The sequence below is a fragment of the Anastrepha ludens genome, chromosome 6 (assembly GCF_028408465.1).
Source record: "Anastrepha ludens isolate Willacy chromosome 6, idAnaLude1.1, whole genome shotgun sequence".
Lineage (NCBI taxonomy): Eukaryota > Metazoa > Arthropoda > Insecta > Diptera > Tephritidae > Anastrepha > Anastrepha ludens.
In genome coordinates this window covers 54,183,919-54,211,088 of record NC_071502.1, presented here as the reverse complement: position 1 = coordinate 54,211,088, position 27,170 = coordinate 54,183,919, and the positions used below count along the sequence as shown (strand labels likewise).

The 27,170-nt window shown below is 34.1% G+C and overlaps 1 protein-coding gene across 5 annotated transcripts in view; it reads right to left on the bottom strand.

The window, feature by feature from the left end:
• Positions 1–160: 160 nt before the first annotated feature.
• The window catches only part of LOC128867752 (uncharacterized), a 61,961-nt gene continuing 34,951 nt past the window's right edge, over positions 161–27,170 (bottom strand). The window contains exons 2-10 of one of the 5 annotated variants that reach the window (XR_008455014.1): positions 27,015–27,140; positions 21,833–21,928; positions 19,344–19,529; positions 16,199–16,516; positions 15,918–16,115; positions 15,341–15,856; positions 6,709–6,835; positions 2,765–2,939; positions 161–2,702 (exon numbers count right to left, since the gene is read on the bottom strand). Coding sequence is in view for 2 of the 5 variants with exons in the window: in XM_054109220.1 (XP_053965195.1) it covers positions 2,824–2,939; positions 6,709–6,835; positions 15,341–15,856; positions 15,918–16,115; positions 16,199–16,516; positions 19,344–19,529; positions 21,833–21,928; positions 27,015–27,140 (1,683 nt within the window). In the remaining 3 variants the exon portion in view is untranslated. Of the gene's footprint in view, positions 2,940–6,708; positions 6,836–13,114; positions 13,326–15,340; positions 15,857–15,917; positions 16,116–16,198; positions 16,517–19,343; positions 19,530–21,832; positions 21,929–27,014; positions 27,141–27,170 lie in introns of those variants that run through there. The other 4 variants (XM_054109220.1, XR_008455016.1, XR_008455015.1 and 1 more) reach the window with 4 other exon arrangements.

Below are 27,170 nucleotides of genomic sequence, written 5' to 3'. Positions count from 1 at the left end.
TATATTTGACTTGAGCCCATTTTTTTCTTAGTTTGATCTTCATCTTAGACTGGCCTCTAATTTGATATTGCATTGGGATTGGCATTGACATGACCTGAATTTAAATAATTTACACTTACAAAATTGTTGTTATTCTTGTTTGCTTTCAATAAAACACACGCTTCGTTAGATTTCTCTTCGAACATTTTATTTTATTATTTTAGACGCTTTTTGATTTTGATATTTTGTATGTATTTAATCGATAATAATATCTCTAGAAATATTTATATTTAAGCAGGTATTTTGCATACTTAATTCGATAATTTTCCTCGAAATAATATTGTACAAGAAATTGTGTGTGTGTGTATGCATGTACATATGCATTATTCGTACACACTTACGCCCACATTTTCGACTTTTTTTCACTTCATAAATATTTATACCAGCACTAATTTTCGTTTATTTATTTACTACTTATAAATAAATAAATTATCAACTTAATAAATACAATATGCATGTGTAGGTATGTATGTAATCACATTTATATGCATATGTATGTAGCTATGTATGATGGATATTGCTTTTGTGTGCCAATTATAAGTACATAATTTTAAGCTAATATGCCTAAGAATATATAAATTTATATAGATGTAGCATTATTTACAAATGATAATTGATTTAATTTTTTTTAGTATATAATTTTTTTTTACTATTGTACAAAAATATTAACCCATTAATATACTTTGATAAATATAATTTTAATTACAATTCAATATTTTTTTGTTTATTATTTTAGTGCTGAAATCAAATTAATTCGTGAGTATAAATATCTCCACTGCAATGAAGTTATTAAAATATTTTTGTTTAGTGTAACTTTGAATTAAGTAACTACTTGTTTGTGGTAAATCCTTTAATGCAAAATTTCTTGAGTTTTCAAAAAAATAAAAAAACAAAGCAAATCAAGCACGTTATTTGCCATAATTTGTTGCTATTATTGTTTTATAAATATTTTGGCATATTTTATTTTTAGTTTTCCTTTTATTCAAATTTGATTATTTTAGTGATATAATCTTAAAAAAAATATAGGACAGTAATAAAGCTCCACACGAACTAACAATGAATTTCTGCGCCTACTTCGGCTTATATCCATATACATATTTATATACTCAAGCACATACACATGTATGTATTTACATATATAGAGAACTCGTGAGAATTATGTGGATTCAGTGCATACAATAAATCAAAACATAGCATACAAATTACAAGGTGGTGTAAAATTAATCACCCTATCGGAAGATTTATAATTCTTGCAACTGGTGTCGTACCTCAATCATATTTGACAATTCATCCCCTTTCTGTGTTGTGTCCCTCGTAACTTAATTTTTTTCGAAATTGAGATTTTTAGTGAAAAACACTCCTTAGTACTCCTGTTACGTAAAACGAAACCTACAATGTTCATAATGATTATAGAATTTTTTTCAGAACGTTTAGATTTTTCTCGTATCTACATGTTCGAATTCAAAAACCTCGTATCAACTATAAGTATCGTATCAAATAAATTATAACTTTTCATAGAAGATAAGTAACTCTAAACATTTTTATCGATTTACTGAAAATTATGATTTTGTAGATACGAGGTTAACACAGAAAGGGGACGAATTATGAATTAGACAGCTGTGGTAAGCAATGGAGCGCATAAAGGTCAAATTAAAAATTTCCATGGCTCAATAATACATTTTTTTAGTTTTAGTAGAAGAGATTTAGAAAAAAAATTTGATGATTAATTTTGTGCCACTTTATACGTATATATGATACCTATTGATATACGCATTTATTATAAAATTTATATCATTCTGTTGTTCAGTAGCAAGTTTTTTTTACAAATAGCTATCGAAAATTAAAAAATTAAAAAAAGGCAATTGGTGTTAATGAAATATATATAGTTAGGGCCAATTTGCAGCGTAAGTTTAACCTTCCTTTCCAGCAAAACGTAAATGCCCATTTTTGCAGGGTCAGGTCTTAGGCGCTTAGAAATTCAACACAGTTAAATTAGCACTGCCAAGCTGACTCTTAAGATTTTAGGTTTGTCAGTGCTAAATTTTCTCATATTTTCTTTATTGGTGCAATTAAGCTTAATATTGTTGGAATATAAATTTTTATAGGCATTTGCATTTTTTTCTAGATATTTCACATTTGTATGTATATATTTCCATTTTTTACTTTTACAGTTTTAAATATATGTATGTGTGTATGCACGTAGGTATGTATGTATGTATGCAATAGTTGCTAGTCTCAAAAAATTTTTCAATAGTGAAATTTGTATGTAAAGTGGATTCCATATTTTCTTTCTTTATTTTTAATATCAATCGAATTCCTGTACGGGGTTCATTTAATAAATGTTAAATATCATACTAATATGTATGTATGCATGTATGAGCTTTAATAGTAAATATTTTTAAAGTTTTTATGACATAACACAGTTTGATAAACGACTTCGCCACAAAGAGTCAATGCGATGCCATAGAACTACAGACATACATCAGCGGACGCGTATTATTCACATCTTCTGTGGCATTTTTGATGTGATGCGCTGTATTTGCAACCGGCATTTATGTACATCTTTTGCGACACAATTACTGCTGACGTTTTTACTCAATTTTTGGTTCTTATTTTTTATTCACTTCGGTTTCATCACTTCACTGCTCTTTATGCGCAAATATCTACATATAAATATTGATTGATGGTGACAATTTAAGATTCTGTGAATTTACAAAAGGCCCACTTGCTTCTCTCCACCTTCGCCTCTTACTTCTTCGCTGCATCACTCGATTGTTCTCGCGCTTACTCTGTATATTTGCTCAAATTTATTCGCTCCTGATTGCGGCTCGAACTTCGAGAAGATTTTCTATTGAGCGGTTCCAAATATGCCGCTGGTGTCCAACCCTCTGCATTGGCTTCTGTGTATTTGGAAAAGTTAGATGAAAGTAAAGGCATGTGAGAAACAATTAGTATTACTATATTTTAATGAATATTTATTAATAATAAATAAATTTTAAAAGTAATTAACTATTAGAAATTAAGTGGTATTCATCTAAAATCAAGATACAATAAATTTATTTTTATATTCGGCATGCATGTTATACAGTTCCAAACTACTCTTTGTGTATTTACAACTATTTATATTTGCACTTTATTCTTAATATAATATAATAGTTTTCACGAGTTTCATAGTACAGCTCCAAAAAATATTTAAAGCAAAATAGAAATGGTTTTCAATGAAAATCTTATTTTTAATCCGCTTTAATCTAAAACTTTATTTGAAATAATTTTTTACTAATTTACTAAATTTAGTTTTAGTTTGAGTTTAAACTTCTTTCATTGAAATACTTCGCACATTTTTTTAAGATAAATAATTATGTAAGTCCGTTCAAAATTAAAAAAAAAATTTATTTATTTAAAAATTTCCAGATGATCGTTTGGCAGCCATTCCGCAAAGTATATACAATATCAGTTTGATACCTCATAACTTAACAAACAGCATTACTGTTTGTTGAAAACCATTCGAGTTTAAATAATGTTGGGCATCATTGTTGGGCTACATTCAGGTCTGGAAACATTGCTGCGAAGCATTTCTATTAAAAATAAGCTGCTTTTGATTCACCACTTCTCTGCTTACGGTGCCAAAAATTTGTATGAAGCAACAACAGTTCATCGATTTTGAAGCGATATTTTGTTTTTAGTCGCTTAAAACACTAGCGCCATGCTTAGGCCACTGCTGTTAAGTATATGAAGGGATATTTTTTGTTATATTTTGCATACTTTCTGACAGGATGCCTTGAAAAGCATTGGAATTACATAGCAGTTTGTCAAAATAAAACTAATGAAGTGCTGACAAATCATTTGTAAAGTTTGATTCAAGAGAATTTTTTGTTTAATTTATTACTCGCTATCGAATATGGTGATACTGTTGAGCAATATTTCTATCTAAAGCATAGTACTAAGCGCGCGTTCCACGTGAAATGACTGTCAAAATCCATACAAATTGCATTGCCGTGAAATATGCGTGAAATTTCGTATGTATCTCACGGCAAAGTATAATCAGTTCACGTCGCACTTCATATATTAGATAAAATTGAGCGAAAACTGACAGTTTGTTTGCGATTGAAGTGCATGAATTCCTACTCCGAAGACATGACATTTTTAAGCGAAACGTCTCCGCCAAGAGTGTAAAGGCCTCTTCTATTCGCCATTTCCCCGTTCGCTATCTCTATGCTCGATTAACTGGACGAAAAGTTTGCATGCGAAAGCAACAACAAAGTTATCGAGTAAGATTGGTCACTAGCGAGCATGGCTACAGCTCATTAAGCCGCATTGCCTTAACAGCACATGCAATTTAAGGCAATTTTCTATACTCGCTTTGCCGACATATGTTCATTTGAAGCAGTTGCTTCATCTATTCGGCTCTTGCTAAGTCTTGGCGTAAAAAAGAGGCTTTGCAATTGCTTTTGGGGCGATGGTCAAATTTAGACGTGTCTTCTCATTTAATATTCAATGTTGCTGGCAACATTTCATGGCAACACAAATGCATGTTGTTGACGAAATTTCACGGACGTGAAGGTAGTACTAGCCTTAACAATTTGGTCTGTCAACATTTGTATTCGAGATTTAGGTTTGACAGTAATGCTGTTTCGACTGCAAACATTACCGCGTAACGCGCAACATTTGAATCTGAAGTTTCCGTCGCGCAATTCTCCAGTCACTTGAGATTCGTTTGGCGACACACGCAGCATTTTTTATTTATTTACATGAAATATAATTATAAACTAGCATATTACAGAACCAAGGCACTCTAACAGCAAAAGCTATCGGCAATACATTCTCGCAGCATTTGTTTTTGATATTTGCCTATTGCAACATTGTTGTATCTGAGACTTTGTTCTGCAAACATTGTTGCGAAACATGTATAGCTAAGATTGTTGATATACAATATATTAGTAACAGGTGTTATTGGTGAATGGATTGCGCTATCAAGAGATGATTAACGATTTTTTGTGGCCGGAATTGGATGGTAGTGATCCGGAAAATGTTTATTTTCAACAAGATGGCACTACGTGCAACACAAGCAACGAAACCATTGATTTTGTACGGGACAAGTTTCCGGACCGTGTTAACTCTCGAAGAGGTGATTCCAATTGACCACTGAGATCTTGTTTATTAGCACCTCGTGACTTTTTCTTTGGGGCCACGTGAAAGAGAAGATCTACGTCAACAGCGCAGGGTCGATTAAAGACTTCAAAGATGGAATTCGTGAGGCTATCGAGGACATAGGGCAGCCACTTTGCAATTCGGTTATGGAAAATTTCATGAAAAGGATATTGTCCTGAAACCGTGGCCGTGGTGGCCATTCGATTAATGTTATTTTCCACTATTAACGGCATACCTTCCTCTTTATAATGAAATAAAGATCCGAGCATTTTTCTTTGAATATCAAAATAACTCCTCTGTTTGGAAAACCCTACAGCTGACATTTTGATCTGACAACATTGATGCGAAATACATAGGTATATTTGAGATTTCATGTGAACGCATTGTTGCGAATAATTTGCAACTGAAAAATGTTTCGAGTAATACTTAATGTTTTTTTCAGGGTTTGGGTTTAGAAGTGAATTTTGATAGATTTTCGATAATAATCATTGAATACAACGATTTGTCCGTAAATAGCAATGTAATTCGCTTTCAAAATTTTGTATGGCGAATTACCAAGGATGATAGATTACTAGGTTTGACATCAGATATGGTGAAAATGATATGGAGTAACTTCGGCTGCCACATCATCGGGGATTTGGCAGTCGAATTCTGCCCGCTCATTTTACACGAAGTCACATACTAGTGCAATCAGAGGTTGCCCAGACGGCAACGAAGCAACATGAAAGGGAGGTTGTGTTGATTTTTATCACATATCACTAACACAATCTCATTTTTTTAGGAAACAAACCGATTCATAACTCCTACTCAAGGCGAATTTATTACAGGTGACAGCAAACACATATAAGTAAAACCCTACATGTATTTGTTGTTGCGTTTGGTCCAACCATCACGTCAAAATCAGCAAGCAAATGTAAACATACGAATGTAAACATACCAATATATACAAACAAAGCATATCATTTTGACGTAAGCCATACCTACGGTGAAAAATTCAGCTGGGTGAATGCTGTCACCTTAATAAATCCACCTTGCTCCTACTACGTCAGCTCATCAGCTGATTCTGTTAAATTCGCTGAGAGCCAGTTCTGGTTTCAACGGTCTGATATTCGCCACATCTGTAAAAATCTTTTCCCCATGTGTAATTTGACGGATAATTGGGAAGTGAGTTACGAATGAGAGGGCGAATAACGTGCCGTGGGAGCATATCATTAGATACGGAGATAATAGACTGCCACTATATGCCAATACAATCTAATATGTATGTACTCGTAAATACATATATGTAATTACATATGTATGGGCAAGTGAAATGCGAATTATAAGTACGTTAGTGCAGCAAAATACTAAAGAACAGGAATGCTTCTACTGTACATTTCTAAACTTTTCAGAAATTTCTCGAAAAAGCCTTATAATTATTGCAATATTATTATACAAGTTTGTATGTGCTTTGGAAATATATAAGCATGCATTCAAATATACATATATACATAAATACTAATAGAAAAGCAATTGAATTACCTAAAACTCGCACAAACCACCAGCCAGCACAGCCCACCTTCAACAATTCAACTGTATCACTTTCACGCATCGATACTTCCGAATGTCCCATCGCCGCATAATCGGCAAGGGCAACAAATTTACTGCCCTAAAATAACAGTATTTACTATTTAACAAACTTTTCAAGTTCTACTGCAAATCATCATAAACATATTTATATATAATTAATATTTACTTATACACTAAACTATTTAAGCAACGCTGCATTATTTGCTTTTTTTCTCAGTGAAATTTAGCGAGCTAATTTTTTGAACCCTTGGGCTAACCGCATTCTTTCAGATAATTCGATTTTGAAAAACATTTTATTATCCATATTATTTTTAATGAATAGTTACGGCAGTGAAAGGGTGTTTTTTATACAAAACTCAATAATATGTATGCATTTGTGTCATTAACAAAAAGCGTTTCTGCAATATGTTTATGCTCGTATATGTAAAAGTACTATGTGAACTAAGTAAATAAAAAAGTCTCAATGCGAGGCGTTAATTATGTGAATGATGCGATGTGTCTCAAGACAAACACGTATGCAGAACTAGACAAAAAAGAGCAACAATCGCCCCTTAGGCATACATATATATCGATATGTATGTACAAGTATACAGTAATTAAGCAATACATATAAATGTTTATAGGCGCATAATGAAGCATTTATAATTTATAACGGATATTATAAGCATATTTTCCTATAGCATAGACACGCAATTTTTATTAAATTTTTTATTATTTTTTTATTTCACAAAATTTCATTTACTTGTCAAAAAACTTGAACAGAAAATCAGTAAAATTTAATTAAAATTAGTGATTAAAAATGTCAAACGAAATCTATAAGCAAAATGTATGCACTCACGGAATGGCGTTTATATTTGCATGTAAGTATATATGTTTGTATGCGTGAGTTCGATATTTGTGCATGGCTGTGTGGATGTGCATTTGTTTAAAATTTCATTGTAGTTAGTTGGTGGGCAGGTGAATTGTGAGTGGATAAGTTATAATATATTTTAATTTCACTAGTTTGCTTTTGGTGCAGTGGCTCTTCTTGTTTAAGAAGTAACTAATTTTGGATATAATACTTGAAACATACATACATACATAAATACACAATTACATATATGCAGCTCAAAACTGATTGCAAGAAAATTATTTTGCTGCGGATACTTTTCGCGTTAAATCAATACTGAAGTTTTCTATTTTTCGAATTTAAGCTCTGCAATCATAAAATAAGTATGAAAGAATGGAATAAGCATTTTCAACGTTTTGGATAACGTTCCAACGCAGGGCAGCTAAAGAGAAGGTGCTGAGATGATTTCACCTCATCATCCCTACAACTGACACAAAAAGAATACGAATTACATGCACTGGTGAAAATGACGATAAGCTTTGGTTTTTGCACTACAATATACAATTTTTGAACTATGAATATTAAATAAGTTCTACAGACGCATGTGAAAATAAGTTTTTTTTTATTTTACACACGGTATTGAAACTTATGTACCTTTTACCTTTTTAGTATATTAATAGAAATACTGTATTCTTAAAAAACATTGTTTGTTTATAGCTGATAAATGTTGATTATACACCACCGCCTCTGGCTATACTAATCGGGAAGCAAAAACAGAAGTAAATGGCTGTATTCGTAAATGCACCATGACGCGCAAACTACAATTGCATAACAAACAGAACGTTCAGAAATGCCAATATTGCAGCACTGCAATAATCAAGCGTTCAAAAAGACAACAATTCTATCAGTTGTCACTCATAATTTCTATCAAAAAATTGTTTACTGCATTTAACTACGATGTCTGATGAAAAGTAAGCAAAACTGTTTTATTTTAATTTTTGTATTGAAATTTAGTTAAATTATGTTAATAATAATTGTATAAATTATTATTTTTAAATTTTTAGTGAAAATCTCAGTAATGCGGACACACAGTTATTGCTGAGAGTACGGTTGAATATAGAGGACGAGTTTAAATCGGGTAGAAGGAAAAAAAATGTATTGTGGAAGAAAGTTGTGACCGAAGTTAAAAATGTAAATCCCAATATAAGACTGGACAGCACCACAGCGCAGAGAAAATGCTTAAAACTCTTGGTAACGTACAAGGGCATTAAGAAAAGAAATAATTCTTCCGGTAGAGAAGCAACATCCTGAAGGTATTTTGAGGACTTCGACGAAGTTTATGGTACAAGGCACTCAATGACTCCGTCAACAGCAAATTGTTAAAGTGAAACTATAAATTATTAATTTTCATAAAACTTATAAAATCTTACTTTAAAAGTGGCCCAATTCATTCGGAAATGGGAATAGAAAAGGTCCTCGGGAAACGACTTTATTGTTTTAATAAACGATTTGTTTTTAGGTATTCTTCTTTTTAAAGACAATCATTTGTACTAAACATTTTTCTCTTTGACTTCAATAGCCTTCTTTTTCTTAAATTTAAAGAAAATCTATCTTATCTTTGCTCACAAATTTCGTCTAGTGTTAGATTCAGCAAAATTTCCATTTTAGTATTATACGCGTTCAAAAATGCAAACAAACGTATTTGCAAAATTGTCAAAAATTGTATAAGAAGTATCAAATGTCAAGCTTGCAGTATTGCCACTGATGCTTATGCTGCAAGTCATGTTGCATTTACGAACACAGCCAATGCTCTGACAGCATATGGAATTTATAGAGAGCTGATATTGACACGAGGTTTAGTTAGTATTTGTATTGCTCCCAACGGTTATGCAGTTAGAGCCAAGTCAGTCAACTATCAAGTCAATACTTCGATATGAACGGGAAACGGTAAGTAAACCACGTAGATACTAAATTATGGCTACAAAAGGAGAAAATTTAATAGAAAACTTGCCAACAAGTGCTACTTTGGACTAAGTGGGCAAATGAGTAGTAAAGTCCTCTCTCGACGAAGAAAACTAAACCTCTACAAGACTCTCATCATGCCCGTCCTAACGTATGGCGTAGAAGCGTGGACGATGACAACATCCAATGAAGCGACGCTTGGAGTGTTTGAGAGAAAGATTCTGCGGAAGATTTTTGGACCTTTGCACGTTGGTGACGGCGAATATCGCAGGCGATTGAATGATGAGCTGTATGAGCTTTACGACGACATAGACATAGCCCAGCGAATAAAGATCCAGCGGCTACGTTGGCTGGGTCATGTCGTCCGAATGGATACAAAAGCTCCGGCTCTGAAAGTATTCGATGCGGTACCAGCTGGTGGTAGCAGAGGAAGAGAAAAGTCGTCTCGACGGATGAATCCGTCCGTATACATAATCTAATACATACACTTACACATTTTCTGAACATAACGAATGCTCAAGTTTTTATTTTTATATGGAAGAAAATATCAAAAAAAGAAAAAGGAAAAAAATACATTAGAAAAGGAAGCGTTCAGTGCACTTTTATTAAATTAATAATTTATGAAATAGTAAATCCCCACACTCATGGGATATTAATGAGATTAATCACATCTCAAAATTAATTTGTGAGCTTTGGAACTTTTACAAAACTTTTAAAATTTCAGACATGCATCTAATGCCACTAAGTTATAGTTTGTTGCCAGAGGCGCGTTGCTCTCTCTCTCTTAATTAAAATTGCGAATTACCCTGTTTACACGACACATTTGTAACTTTATGTGACAGTTGCCTTGTTATTGTGTTGGTACTTTTTAATTACAATTTCGCTGCCAATGGTATGCTATAGATATCTAACCGTTAGAGGTCTCATAATGGTATCAAAACTTGGCTTTAGTGCTACTTGGAGAGTGCCAGTCTGGTACTTTACCTAATCATCTAATTTCATCCTATGCAGAAGATGCTGTTGCCTCAAGAGCTGCATTTGCCTTTTCAACAATTCCTGCGAAAACAATTTAGACTACTCCAACAATTTCGAAATGCACTTTGCCATACAAATTTGTTTTAATCCTCCGTTGGATACCTTTTTTAAGACTTTCGGTTGGGCGCTCGGGTCTGGCTTTTTTCATCCTGTTTGAGGATCTTTTTTTAAATGTTATACGCATAAATCGATAAAAATTAAGTTTTAGGAAGCTACCTGGAAGATCAAATCTTTAAATATAGCAGAATTGTCTTAAATTCACGTCCAAAGTCGTAAAAATCTGCCCAGAAAAGTCTGCCGCACCCGTGTGCCCAACGAAAGCTTAATGATTTCCTTTTGCTTCCCTTACGTAAAATTGTGGATTTATTTGCTTATTGCTTTTTCAAGGGAAATTTTTATGAATTTATTTTCTTTTACTTTTTACCTTCATTTCATAATGCATTTCAGATACAAATCGGAGTAGACAGAAGTTTGTAAGTAATTCGCAAGGTAACTCAATCTCAATTATATCTAGTTGAGGTAATTTGTTCGTATAGCGCTGTCGTGGAAGCATAGTGGCGCACAATTAATTATCCATTTTGTTTGGGAGTAACTTTTTTACTAAATAAAAACATGATTTTGAGTGATGGAAATCTTTATTTTGACTTTTACACACTCCACCAACGCTAGTCCGTTTCTATACTGCAGCTGTCTGGTTTACAGGTATTTAATATGATTGAGGTACGAAACCAATTACAAAAGGTATAAATTCTGATGGGGTGATTAATTTTGCGCCACCTTGTATTATAAGCGTGAATAACTATAAGTATACAGGTACGCATATTCAATTGTGTATGTATGTATGTACGATGTTGTTTTTTCCTCTAATAAGTAAATTATAATATTTGTACTTAAATCGTGCAGTAATCTGACGCTAATTATGAAATTGCTGTCGAACTTCCGATATTCAAAATCTCTACAATATACGAGTGTGAGTTCGCATTTTCTGTCGATTTGGGAAGCTTTTGTGAAGTGATTGCTAGAATTAAATAGAATCAAATTTCAGAGCTTTCAATTTGTTAATTGTGAGGGGTTTTTAACTTGTGAGCCTTTTTGTTTTCAATTGTGGAAAGAAAACTGTCAGAATATTTCGGCAGTGTTAGAGTGCAATGGTCTTCGTATTATTGCTTGCTTTTTAAAAGCTTCAAAACATGTGAACACTTTGAGGCGGCATTCTTAGAAGTTTTCTAGTTTATAAGTTTGTGTAACAATATTTATGTACGATTGTAGATTATTTTTGTATTTAGAAAATTTCAATACATATTGCAACAACCAATATTTGTTTCGGAAAGAACAAACATTCATTTTTTCTTCAAGAAAACTGTTAACAAATAACTTAAAAATAAATTTATTCATTCATTTCAAATAACCAAAAAAAAAAAAAGACTTACGCAATATTTAACTGACAGACTGCCTCCATTTGAATACATTTTTTACACGTAGATTAAATCATGTTACGTTGTTGATTAACTTTGTTTATGATGAATAACGAAATAACTGTTGATGACGACATGTATGTATGTACATATGATGAACGATCACGATCAGTGGGATGTCGAGGAAGCAAGAGAGAGAAAGCGAGAGCGAGAGCGAGATCGATATTGACAATGAGACAAAAGACTGGCAGGCATTCATTGCAGCCGCTTGTACCTCGTACAGTTCTATATGAAAACACACATGCACACATAGACATATACATATGTGTGAAACGAGCAAGCGTAGGTAGATGGATGCACACACACACACGTGCGTAAACGAGGAGAAAAAGTTGTACGGTTTGCACAAGCAAGGAAAAAGAAACATACGAATGAAATAATGAAATTGAAGAGCGCAAACGGAAGAGGAAGTACATATATGTGGTATGTGTGTTTGAGTGAGGGCAGAAACAGTTTCGTCTTTTGTTTGTGGTGTAACAAGAGAATACTGACTGGTTTGGTTAGAAAATAGACGTGTATTCATGTGGGAAATACAATTTTTAGTGCATTTGATTGCTTTTAGTTTTACTATAGAATAATTTTATAGGTCAGAGATTCGAGTTTTGAAGATGATTGAAGTGTCTACTCGTAATATACATACATATGTACATAGCAGCGAATTACGTATGCTTTTGCGTTGTGATGGTAATTATGTGTGCACTTCTTTTTGCCTTCGGCGATGTATGACTGTTAATATTTTATGAAATGCATTTTTTATGAAAGTATTTTTGTAAAACTTTATGTACTTTTTTTAACCATTTTCATTTTACACTTTTTTACTTTGCTATTAGATATGTATGTACATTATTCGTTAGCACTATTTTTTTTTCGTAACTACAATAACTCTAATGGTAAGTTGTTTACTTGTTTGGGAATTGTTTTTTGCATCCCCTTCTGTCAAACTAAATTTACGTGCATTTTTACGGCGTTGCGTTTACCTACTAAATATTATTTTGTACTATAATTAAGCGGTCGTAGTTTTTGTTTACATATTTCATTAATTTTTGGTATTTCGTACTTTTTCGTTTTTTCTTCTTCTTGTTTTGTGTAGTTGTTCCATCCATTTTGTCGTTACTTTTTTCACTGCTCAATTGTTATTTTTTCTAACTCCCTGCTCAATGCTCAACGGAGACATAAAATTTCGAATTGGATTTGCTGTTACGCGGATAAGAGCCACCACCATTACCGTCGGAATTATAGGTCCACTGAGCCAGAAAATTCATGAAACGCTGTATTATTTTATATACATTAAAGGGTGTTTTTACCATTTTTTAGCAAATATTTTGTTGTTCAATCAATGAATTTTATTTTTATTTATGCGGTTTCGAATCATGTTTATATATTTGTTTTTTAGTGTTATTTTTAGTAGCAAGGAAATGTATGTATGAAAAATTATTTTCGTTTTCATTTGGTTTAATATGGTTTTTAAGATTTTCAAGTATTTGGTATTTATTTTATTTACGTACATTCATTTTTTTTAATTAATTTGTTTTTTATTGAATTTGCATTATAAAAATGCATTTATACATGTTTTTATTTTTATTTATCGGTTTATTTTTTTATTTAATAGTTTTTATCACAATAAAAAAATTTTGTTTTTACAGTATATTTAAAAAAAATAATATTATTATTTTTGGAGTTTTATGATTTATTCCATTTAAATGTCCATTATTATTTCGTAAAGAATTTTAATTTGTTTAATATTTTTAATTTATTGTTTTGATATTTGTTATATCAATAAAATATATTTGGTGTTATATTTGTTATTTTTTTATGTAAGTAGTAAAGTTATTTGTTTTATGAATTAAAAAAAAATATATTTTTATTATAAAATTATTTTCGTTAAGATTTTTATTTTTTGTATTTAAATTTTTGTATTATTTTCATTCGCATTCAGATATATTGTGTTTATTTTTTAAATATTTTACAATTTTTTCATATTTAATTAAGTTTCATAACACATTTATTCATTTAAGTTGTGTTATTTATTATATTAAAGTTGTATAAAATTAAAATAATTTTTGGGTTTATTTTTATTTTAATTTGTTGTTGTTGTTTGAAACATTTCATTAAACATTTAAATTAATTTAATTTCGAGGTTTTAATAGATATTAGAATTTTAAGTGTTTTTTCATTATTTTCATTTGCGTTTAGAAATGTTGGATTGTTACATTTTTTATGTTTTAATTAAGTTTTATGAAACAATTGAATTTAAATTTTGTTATTATTTATTAAAAATTATTAAATTATTTTTGTTTTTATTTTTTTAAAAATATTTAATTTAGTTTATTTATATCAGAATTCGAAGTTTTTGTATTATTTTGATTTACATTGAGAAATATTGGATTTATTTCATGGAATTTTTTGGGTGTTATTGTTATTTGTTATTTTGAAATTTTAGAAATTATTAATATAATTTACTTAATAATAATTTTTTATATTTATATATATAATACATATTTTTTTAGTTTTCATTATTCCATTTTTGGTTTCATTTTAATTTTATTTTTATTTATCAGGTTTAATTTTTAATTGTAACGTTTTATAGAAATTACAAATTTAATTTTTTATTAATTAACATTTTTTTATTTATTTTTACACACGTTGTTTAAATTTTTATACATATTTGTATATATATTTTTACAAATCACACGAAACCATTTTTTTATTTGTACAGGGTTGCATTTTGCAATTGCAGTTGTGGGGATATTGGAATATTTTAAGACAAAGTGTTTTGTGCATGAAAGTAAAAAAGAGAACCCAAAAAAATTAAATAAGACAAATAATATAAAACATACAGTAGAAGAAACTATGCAACATGTTGGATGAATATGCAAAAAATTAACAAAATTAATTTCAATAAACAAAACAAAAAGCGAGAAGAAAAGCAAAAAATTAAAACCAAATACATTTTACATAAAAAGCAACTAAAATTAAGAAATAAATGTTACAATAAATTTAAGTAAATAAAATTAAAAAAAAATATTTTAAATAATAAAACCGAAACCAAAAATTTTTGCCTAAAATAGAAAAAGTAACATAAACAAATTTTGTATTGTATATAGATAAATAAAACAACAAATAAAAATAAAATAAATGAATTCACCACTTCAACAAAAACAAAAAACAAAAAAAATGTATTTGCCAGTTTCTAAATCTTCTGCAAGATTTGAATAGTAAAACATATTTTATACTCTTAAATTTCGCCAGTCCCCCCCAATCAGTAGAAACTTTTCTAACTTACCGGCGCACTGTTGTCTTCGATTATCGACATTTCATCCTCACTATTCGAGTAATCTGAACTCCAACCGCATGCCTCTTGCTGCTCCTTATCCGCACCAGCACCACCACCACCATTACCATGTCCATGGGCGTGGCCATTGCCTGTCACTGCGGACAATGGCGGCATGCCGTGAGGGTAGGCATCATCACCGCTGCTACTGCAGTTCGAATTGCGATTCGATGATTCGGATGATGCATCACAGCTCACAGCGCGTTGTGGCATACCCAACAAAATATTGGGCGTATCCCATGAGGTGGTCTGTCGCAAGCCGTGATGATTCATGCCATACTGTTTTATCTTTTCACCCTTCAATTCTTCCAATTGATTGAGTAACAGACGCTTGATTTCCGTCACCCATTTATTCTTTACCTCATCGGTGAGAGCCTGCAATGTGTGCACTTCTTGGCGTCCCTGTAGCCAGACTTCGAAACGTGTCAAATCGCCGCGCACCGATTCAGTTAGACCAATTTGTGACATCTGTATGGGAAAAATTGGGTTTAAAATGAATGGAGATTCAAATTAACATTCAAGAGCTTACCTTAAGTTGATGCTTAAACTGATAAGTGCTTTTGTTGTGACCTGGTTTCGAAGTCTTTTTACAGAATATCATCGATTTTTGGTAGAGAAATATATGTCGCTGTTGTGGTTTTTTGCGTAATCGTAAATCTTTCTTGGACTCCGTCCACACTTGGAAGGGATCCTGTAGCAGCAGTTCGCCCTGTTGCGAAAGGTTGCTCTGTAGGATATGAGTTATAGAAAATATAATATTTTATTATTTCATGCTTGGATTTAGTTAATTTACAACATTTTCATACTAACCGGAAATCCCGTTATAGCCACCTGATGCATTGAATCGTTCACACAACGCAAAACGATTAGCATGCAATCTAAAGCTTTTTGTAATTCTTTGGTACAGCTGCCACTATCGCTGGAGCCCAGTAGGTTTTCGAGCAGTAATTTGTACTTGGTGATACGCTGTACTGGTTTCAGCAGATAGGCGCCCAACGGCAGTTTGTGACCCAAACGCTTTTGACATTCTTGCAGAAAGAGATGTGTGTCGACGAGCGTTTCACGCAACCTATCGGAGCGTGGTATGTTTTGGCAGTAGAAGGAGTACAAACGATAGAAAGTGTCGCGCTGAAAAAATGCAAAATTATAAATATTATATTTTAAAATAAATAAAAATAAACAAGATCTTTAGTCAAATCACACGAGTGTGTCATTTGAGCCCCTTTTTTGAATGTCTAAATAAAACGGAATTTGGTAGGTTTCTATTTCGGTAAATTTTAGTGTATGTATCCAAATTAAATATTTCTCATCGATTTTTCACTAATTCTAAAAATTCTCAGGTAACAAATTGCAAACTTAACAAGGTTATAATAAAATTTTACCTGAGAGTGCAAAACGATCAGCCCAAAATGATTTCTTTTTGCTCTTGAAGATCAAAAACATTAAGCTGTTGAATGCTTTGAACCTACAAAACAGGTATCCGCTTCTGAGTGGCAAAGTGCTTGGAAATTGGTTCAAGCGATTGGTCCTGGGTACTCCACGCTACTCGATTTCCAAAGTCGTAGCTGTGTTTACCGGTCATTGGACGATCTGCACACACACGAAAAAACTAGGTTTACCAATTAATCCCCATTGCAGAAGCTATGGGGACCTTTCAGAGAAGGAGACAGTTAAGAACTTTCTCTGTGAATGTCTGGGTTTAACAAATAGACGACTAAGGTTACTAGGTGCTCCTTTTTTCGATAACCTGTGCTAGTGAGCCAACCCAAATCCCATCAATCTTCACTATTAAAACAACTACTCTGACTGTCTGTAGATTTTTGCCTGTTGGAGGTATAATGATTTCAAAACGTTGCTTTAGTGCTACTTGGGGAGTGCTAGAGTGGTACTTCAACCATTTCACCTAACTACCTACCTACCTAGGATATTAAACCACTGAGAGTAGAGGTTTGATTTTTAGCATCGACAACGAGTTGTTTATGGAAGCTGACGGCAGGATTGAAGTCCGGGCGGTTTCACAAGCAGATCGACGATGATGATTCCGAGTTTTTCTGGTTTGGTAGAGGTAATATGATATTTTAATCGTGGACGAGAAGAAATTAACAGAGTTTTAAAGCTCTAAGTTTTACCAATACCTTAGCGAATAATGTTTACAGTAAAATAGCCAATTCAGTATTATTCCCGTTGACTGGATAACTCTCTAGAAGAAGAGATCATAATGGGAATGGGTGATCTATTCCTGGTTTCACCCTCTGTAACGATAGCTATGCTGAAGTGTCGATTGCTGGGACCGACAGGTATGAAATGGGTATAATAAAAAAAACAATTGCATTTTACTTTATTTTAGTGCTGAGTATTTCTTCTTAGGAAATCCATTAAATATAAATACGCTCGCAGGAAACAAGTCCTTTACTCAGGTTAAAAACTCTTGATTTGATGCAGCTAACTTTGAAGGCAATATTGATCAACTTCAATTGTGATATCTAGAATCACGAATTTTAGCAAATGTTGTCAGATAACGCACTAAAAATTTGGAATACACAGCTTACCCGCACTTCATGTCCTGAAAAGTGTTTGTGGGATAAAAAACTATGGTGTAGTGTTTAGGGAAGATTCTCTTTCAATGAACACATTAAATATATAACGCCTAAGGTGGACTCTATGCTGAGCTTTGCACTGCCACGCTTGATCTTCCTTTCACAATATGATATTTTTCTTAAATCTTCTGAATTTCTATTTTTAGTAGTTCACAGTTAATTTGTACTCTTCATAGTCTGTGATGTTGTTAAATCATAGACTTACTAAATAAAAAAAAAACTTGAAAAAAATTACAAAGTTCTATTGGGTACTTTAAAATAGTCTGTGAAATGCTATTAAGAAGTTTGCGGTTACCTGAAGGTCAAAGCCTAAGTTTTGGCTGCTTGGATAACCTATTGTACTTATATAATTATTATACCTGGTGCTTGAGAACATTTCCCAATTAGCGAGCATAAAAATATAGAAAAAGGAGTAGACTAAATTATACTAAAGCCTTCCAATATACAAGAAATGCTTGTCCACGAGTATGGTTTTGTAGATTTTGAGATCGTTGGATATTTTATAGAAATACACACAAACTTGTATTACACACGCATTTGTACCATCTTAATGTGGCATACTGGATAATTGAGAAAAAGTGGCGGGGTAGCAGTATTGGAATCAAGCTGCACTGAAAGTGCTTGCTAACCCACGCTGCTCCTCGAAATTAGTCGGTGAATGTAAGACAAAACTGAACAGCGTTGCGAAACATTACAGGGAACGAGTTAGCTGATAAACTGGCTAATGAAGGCTCTGCAAGTATGCCACTAGGCCCTGAACCATTTCTAGGTGTCAATTTTGTATCAATTCAACTATGCATTGACGAATTCATGAGGTCTACCCATAGAGGATGTTGGTCTGGGTTGAACTCGTGCAGAGTAGCCAAGTGCTTTGTGAAAGAACCAAACAGGAAAATAGCGACCTTTCTCGTAAAACACAGCAGAAAGGACCTGAGAGTACTGGTGGGGGTAATCACAGGGCATAACGCTTGTGGTCAGCATATGGCTGTCATGGGGGTCGTCGACAGCCCGATATGCCTATCCTGTTTCGAGGATGACGACACTGCGGAGCATTTTCTCTGTAGATGTACGGCGTTCCAGAATCAGATTTAGGATGTTGGGTTGCGATATACTGAGTATGGATAAAGTTCATACTCTTCCTCTTCCGGATCTTTTAAGATTCATCAATGAATCCAAGAGATTTGTGGAAGAGTGACCTCAAACTAATTTTTCCGTCTTACCACCCACTTTTTATCTTTCCTATCTCTATTCTTTCGGGTGTAGTACAATGGTCTCCTGACTGAGTGCATGGACTTGTCCAGCCCACAACCCCAAATCTAATTTAATCTACTACGAATATAGCAAACAATTTTACTCACCCTTTGCACGAAACACAGCGCCACCAGCTCCGTTGTAGATATACAGTTTTCTAGATCCTTCAAAAAGATCTCGTTGTGAAATGTATACAATTCATGTAAGTTGCCGAACAAAATGTCCTCTTTGCCCTGCAGGCTGGCGGGTACAAGATGCATCATTTCTTCAGATAGCATTTGATCACGATAGCCCTAGATAGAGATTATTCAGGTGGTAAGAGTTAGGTCGATGTTTGTTTATTTTATTTATTAAAATTACGAAGCATAATTGCTTACAGACAATCTGAGCATTAAAAATTCTAACATATTTAAGCGCAATGAGTGCATATAAAAAAACAAAATTATAAAAAAATTCAAAAAATTGCAGACATATCTACATGCCCTTTTAAAATAAATTATTCAATTAAAATAATTTAAATACTTTCTTAAAAACTCGAAGAGTACATCACACAAAATCACTATCTGAATAAATTCTTTTACCGAACAATTTTATTTCACTTTACCACATTTATATTGGCTTTCATGTTGCCACCTTCCCACTCTTTCTTTCTGCCAAACTCAACACTAAAGAATTGTCCGTATTTCGCTTCAACATATTCGTCAACTGCCGAGTATCCTTGCGCACTAACGAACTCTCGTAGCACGCGCTCGTAATTTGCTTGCTTGAATTTCGATTTTGTATTGAATTTCGGTAAATTGAACCCCGATTTTGCGTGGAAACTCTCCTCGAAAAATTCTTGACAAAACTTTAAGATCTCACTGTAGGAATTGGAAAAAAAGTTCTTCTCTTCAACTTGTATTCCATCCTCTGGCGAAGTTGTGATTTCGTTTGTCAGATTATTGGATGTTGTGGTGGTGATGGTCGGACCACGCGAGGAAGACCACTTGAGCGCCGCGTTGCAATCAACGCTGGTGCGGCATGAATTACAGAGTTGTCCTCTGAATTTCCAGGTATCACTCGCGGTGAACTGTAATGCTTTAGGCGTGGCAAGTAATTTAGCTCGACTCAGTGTATGTTTGCTCAGCGCCGATTGAGCGCGCGCTACCGATGACGAAATCGACGTGAGACTCTTTGATTGTGCGTCATCTAAGTAGTCCAGTATGTCGTTGTAGTTTTTGCGTTGCAAGTATTCTTTGAATTCGGAATCGTTTTCGATTTCCGAGTAGGTGTTATATTCCAAATAGTCTTTGACGAGTCGATATTCGAGCGATTCGTCGCCGCTAGAGAGTTCGATGAGTTCTTTAAATATCGTTTTGCGATCGTTCTTCAAGCGCTCTAAGCTATTCGAAACAATTGTGCTATCGCTATTCTGCTGGTGAGCTTCGAGTTCTTTGAATTTGTTGATGATTTTAATTGTCGATTTGCCGTTGAGCAGATTATGCGCTGAGAAATTACACAAATTCGTGCCAAAGATATAATTGGGCGCTGAGTTGTTGCTGCTCTGACTATCGTCGGTGGAATGATCGAAATTCAAATGCAGGTCAGTGGGTTTGTAACGTAAGCTGTAGTTAGTTGAGGGCGTAGCACGATAACTGCCAGCACTGCAGTGTTGTTCGAAGAGTGAGCCACGAAAGGATACAGGCGACTCGCAGAAATTCGAACGTTGAAGGTGTAAACGCTTAAGCGAATCAGTGATTTTCAAATTGAAGCGTCCAACTATGTTGCAGGCGGTATTTTGGACTTTTTTTAGTCGCAAGGAGCCGTGCGATGAGGGCGATTTTGATTTTGATGCCTTTCGTAGATCGTAACCGCCGTAACGCATATTTTTGCGGTGCACGAATAAGTTTCTTAAATAAACTCAACTAATTGTTGCAAGGAATCGGTGCCAAGAAGAACACTGCTGTTTTTCAAAGTCAATATAATAAAGTTAATTTCGAAAAAATGTTTGTCGACTGCACGGCGCGGTAGTTAAACATGAAATGAAAAATGTTAGACCTCAAAAATACATCTGATGTTCAGGTACGACGCTGTGTAAATGAATTCTACTTTTGCGAATTGTTTACCCGTGGCAAGCGGAAAATTATGCTCATATTTTAATGCACTAATTGCAATCGAAGGCATTCAACTGTTGCAGAAACGGTTAATAGCAACAAAAGCTAATATAAACGACCAAAGAAATAAAAATGTTGCTACAGTTTCTTTACTACTGTTTATAAGTATGTAGTCAGGCGGCATCTAAGCGCAGTTACCATATATTTCAATTCTTTTCTAATTGCGTGCTTGTAAATGTGTGCTCCATTCGGAGAATATTAAAACGATTGAGTGGGTGCTGACCAACATGCTTTATGGCAAATCCACTTCGGCTATGAGTATTGACTAATTAGTTGCATGTTGCATGGTCATGGTTATGATTATCTGTGGTCTGTTATGCTAACTGCCACATAATCGGTTATAATCCTCTCATAATGCAGTATGTATGTATCTTAATAAAATTTAATAATTCCTAATACTACTTATTTCCTATTTATTTTTACAATATTCAAACTAAACTTACCTTTAAAATAGAGGCCATTTCATTTACGTAAATCCGTTCTGTCTCCAGTAGTTCGGTGAGTATGTGCCCTCGATGTATACGTCGCGCCTCGGCATCCTGTAGACAAAAAAACAGATATTTAAAATGATATTTAGCCTAAGCCAGAACTCTGAACCAGTCCTTTCAGGCGGGTCCACATACATCGCTTATGTTTCAAAAGATAAATTACTATAACCACAGTGGAATCGCAAGAGACCAGTTATATTTTGCGAATTAATGAGGTAGTCGAATTAGTTAGATTTAAGTTTTGAAGATTTGAAAGTCAAAACAAGAAAAATATGAAATAAAGAGAATTTTTTAAATATTTCCTTATTTAACCCTTTACCGAATACGAGCCCATATATGCTATTCCAGTTTTATTTCCAAATTATTTACAGGGTGGGCCATATAGCGTTTGCTTTTTGAACCACCTATTTTTTTGAGAATGATAACACAAATGACATGTCAAATGTATTCATAATCTTCTTAAAGGTTTGACATTTACGCAATGGGACGCTATACGCTTGAAGAAAATTGGGAAATATTGAAAACCTATTTCCAAAGTGGTGACTCTTCAACTCAAACTGTGAGAAATTTGAAAAAAAAAAATCCAAAAAAAAAGATTTGCCAACAAGACAGTGTGTGGATCAATTTGTTAATTGTGTTCGTGAAAGTGGATCGTTAATGGATAAAACAACACGTGAACGTGCTCCTACAGTGCGTACACCCGAAAACATTGCCCCTGTAGCCGAAAATGTGCGTGAAAATCCAACAACCTCAGCTCGTCATCGTTCTCAAGAATTGAACATTTCACGCACTTCTTTCAGGAGAATTTTGCATAACGACCTCTGTATGAAGGCTTACAAAGTTCAATTGGTGCAAGAACTGAAGCCTAATGACCATCCAATGCGTTTTCGGTTCGCTCAATGGGCAGAAAAAAGTTTGACCGAAGATGAGCATTTTTACCGAAAAATCATCTTTTCTGATGAAGCTCATTTTCACATCGGTGGCTGTGATTTAAGCCAGTTGGACTATTTTTTGTGGGGAGCCGTTAAGGACAAATGCTATGCGAACCATCCAGAGACGATTGATGCTTTAAAACACGAAATCGAAATTGCCATTCATGGAATTGGAGCCCAAACAATCGAAAATGTGCTTAAAAATTGGGTTGATCGAATGTTCTACTGTAAAGCCAGTCGTGGCAGTCATTTGAACGATATTATTTTTCATTCATAAATGACAATGTTCAATCTTCAAAATAAAAAAAAAAGTTTGAAAAAATATTGATTAGTTTGTTTTTATAGCCGATTCAAAAAGCAAATTTTACATGGCCCACTCTATTATTATAAATTATTTAAAATAGCTCAAACTATTTTAGTATATCAAATATATTTTTAGCAATAATAAAATGCCAAAAAAATTTAAAGATTAATATTTCGAAATAACCTCACTTTTGTGCAAGTGGGTGAAAAAAAGAATTGAAGTGCGAGTGATTCATTATCAAAATACGATAACAGAGTAAGACGTAAGTACCTACTTTTTAACAAAAAAAGAAATGTTTTTCATAAAGTCGATATACTCATGGAAATAAAGGTATTTCGATCGGGATACAGTTTTTTTATTAATTCATGCGGTAAAGGGTTAAGTGGCATTATAAAATCTCTCTTTTGTAGAATTGAACTACGTGATGATGAAGCAATATTAAGTTCTTTAGCCAAATATAAGGAGGGTCCGCCAATCGATTCTGGTAAAGGGAACAAACAAAAAAAAAAAAAGAAAGAAAAAGGTTTACGTGTATTGACGGTTTGAAAGTTAAGTTCTGAATTTGTTTTTATGGTGATCCCACGTCTTGCAGATCTTCTTGGCAATCGGCTTTTTGCACATTCTTATTGTATAAATTGGCATGGGAAACTATGTGACAATTACATTTTAGATACATGAAGTGTTCAGGAGTTCGATATAAAAAAACAAAAGAAAGCATTTAAACGGTCTAACTCCTCAATAGAATGGTATTCTATTCTTCTGATTTGGTGTCTTGCGGCAAAGAAAATACTCTTAACAGATGGTCCTAACTGGTCAAAATGTATCACAAAAAATTTGTCATGAAATTCTATAAGTCTCTTAAACACCCAAGCTCAAAATTCAACTTAAATGCCAGAAATAAGTCAAAATAATAATTTCAATAAACACTAGTGAACAATGCTTTGGGCTGCCACACGCCAATCATGTGACAATGAATTTATGATTTACGAGTAATGAAGTTCGAAGGTATTTTTCGGAGAGCTTTAAAGGCTGTGGGGCTTCAGCTTCAGGTGAAGTAAAAAGTTCTGGTAGGTACCTTCAGTGAGGTACATTGCATAGGATCATAGAGGGTGACCGTTGGCAGATTACTAATGATAAAGTACTCCGTGTCCCTCGCTAAAGAAGTGATGCTGCGACGATATTGACCTCGCGAACTATTGTATATTTTATATTAATGCTGAGGTGGTCACTGGGTTTGTTTTATAGACTTTTGAGGTATCCTCTGGAAAAAACCCATAGGGGTAAGATTAGGCGACCTGAGTTGCCATATGTTTCCGAAACCTGCTTATCAATTTATTAGGGACGAAATCACAAAGGTATGACCATGGGCTCTCTGGCCGTATGCGACGTGGCGCTGTCTCACTAAAACCATGTGTGTTTACTGAAGGTAGGGTGCTCTCTCATGATTGGCAGAAAATAATGAAGGACTGTAAAGTGACTTTTGATATTTTAAAAGGTCACCAATATAGGCAATTTTTCTTCTATTTTTGCTTTCCATTTATCGTCGAAATCCCTCCAACATTGTCTGGCAGAAATACACGCTGTGTCAGAAGAAAAGAACCGGGTTTTTTCTTGTAACTTCAAGATATATTTCGTTCTGCTCTTTGCTGCATAATAGTCCCATTCAAGGACTACGACGCCAGTGCTAACTCAGGTTAGTGTCGTTCGAAACTTTCCTGTAAACGCAGCCAAACGAAAATGAATGAAAAGTACGCGAAGCGTTTCGAGGCGGTATTTTTATGCACACATTCGAAAGGGCCGAAATTATCTTATGCCGCGGCTGCAAAAGTGCGGTATAAAGTGTATAAAAATGTTAATGACTTTACCGAGCGTGGTTTGAAGCGAGTGACGACGATCGTCTAACTTTTTAAGCGGTACCCTTTTTTGTGACTACGCCAAACACGTACAATTAATGCTAAAAAGGGAATATATGTGAGTATCAACATCATCGAACGTCGACTGAAGGAGGCGAACATATCCTACCGTCCCACATCATAAAAATCACTGCTATCAGAAAAACATATTAAGAAACAACAAAACAAGAGAGTGGCGTCACAGTAATGGTCTGGCCTTCCCAGACCCCAGACGCCAACCCCGTTAAAAATGTGTGTATGAAAATACATCTTGACAGAAAGGCAGCCCCGGTTTGAAGCAACTCGTGCGTCAAGTTGGCAAAATCTGGTCCTCTTTGTCGACAAGTTACGCAGTGAATCTAGTTCAGCATGCCGAGAAGATGCCAGGCGATACTCACAAAACTGGAACAACGATGGAGACTACACGGATTATTTAGTAATTGCGACTCATAGTTTTTTACATACTTTCATGTAAAAAAAATTTTAAATATACATATAATATATCTTTTACACTTCACAAATAATCGCGGTTCCTGTTTTTTGACACATACTGTATTTACGCAAATTGTAATCGTCAGGTTTAAGCGCTTGCACGATTTGAATTTTAAAGGAGGGAAGTCTGAGGTCTTTCCTTAATATTTCATGCATAATAGTTTTTGGAAGCCTCAAGGCAGCTGCTCTCTTGCACACGGACTGATGGGGATTATCGTGCAAACTCGTAGCGACGAATTCAATATTTCCATTTGTTTTCAGCTTCCATATGTACTCTGGCCGTGAGCTGTTTGCTACCTAATCAAATCTTCACTTGGGGCATCATGCAATGTCGAATATTGTAACGTGAACAAAATCTACGACGACCAGTTGCGCAGGAATCATTGGCCTTGAATCGTCAGCTTTCTATTACGAACGCGCGTTGTTCAACCGTCCACTGAGGCGATCCCCTGCACGCTTATACGCTCAACGGTAAGGTAGGGATTTTAAATTTAAAGCCTCATTCTGCAACCTAATACCGTGTACTATATAGAGCCTTAAATATGACTTTATGTTAACAAAAAAAAAGTTATGTGTTACAGATTTCTAAAATGAAGATAAAAAAGTTAGCATTGTGTTACGGAGCAGGCGACAAAAGAATTTGTGTTTTGATGGGCTCAATACAATATGAAATAAAACAGTGCCGTATTCAAGGGTTCCATTCTTCCTTTCTGGTAATGTACTTAGACGTCAAACATGAGGCACGCTTTGTTCGGCTAATCGTCGAAAATGTCGATAAAACTATGGAAATCGTAAAATCGGACTAGCACCTCGTAGCACTTTTCGGCTCATGAATTGAAGATTATACTGAAAACCGGTTGGAACTTTTCACATAAGATTGGTCTCAAGAAGAAGCTCGTTGAATGTGCGCTTTATGAATTGGGGCAAACTAACCTTTGCACCGAATCAACGCCTTCAAATCTTTACTTAAACGAAATAAAGTCAACCTTCCAGGCCGATCTTAATGACGACGAAAAACGAGAACAACAACATCAAAAAACGTGGTGAAATTACGGTAAGTCGACGCAAATGATAGCCAAGTTGAAATCTCTACTTTCAACAATTCATCAGATTGAAGCAGGTTATCAACCAGAAGCGGTCAAAATTGGCAAAAAGGAAAGAAGCGCTTGACCGCGCATATTTTTAATGAGGCGCAAGAAGCTCTGAAAGCTTGTATGAGAGGTACTTTCGCATTTCGCATATCTGGCACGACGGAACTCTCAGCTTTTCGAGCACTGCAACTTTTTATGATGGTACAAAATTGGCCTTAAGAGAGACTTGTGAAACTGTTGCTTTGGCTTTTTTTATCGATAGAGACAAGAGTTCACTCAGTGGAACAAAAGTTATCGAACAACTCATATTTTATCTAAGGTAGTCAACTATTTCAATTTCCTCTTCGGAATAGAGAGGAAAAAGTTGTCAGCACTTCTTAATTGACCTAATATTTTATTCTACATATTTCCATTTTAATAGTTTACCTGCTGATTTTGTAGATGACTTCCACTATCTGGACTTGAGCTGGTCGTGTCACCATTTAATGACCCAGATGATGAGTCAATGACACCATCCATGGATCTGGGTCGCAATTCATGTATAAGATCAGCCTGAAAATACAGAAAAAGTGAACAAAAATT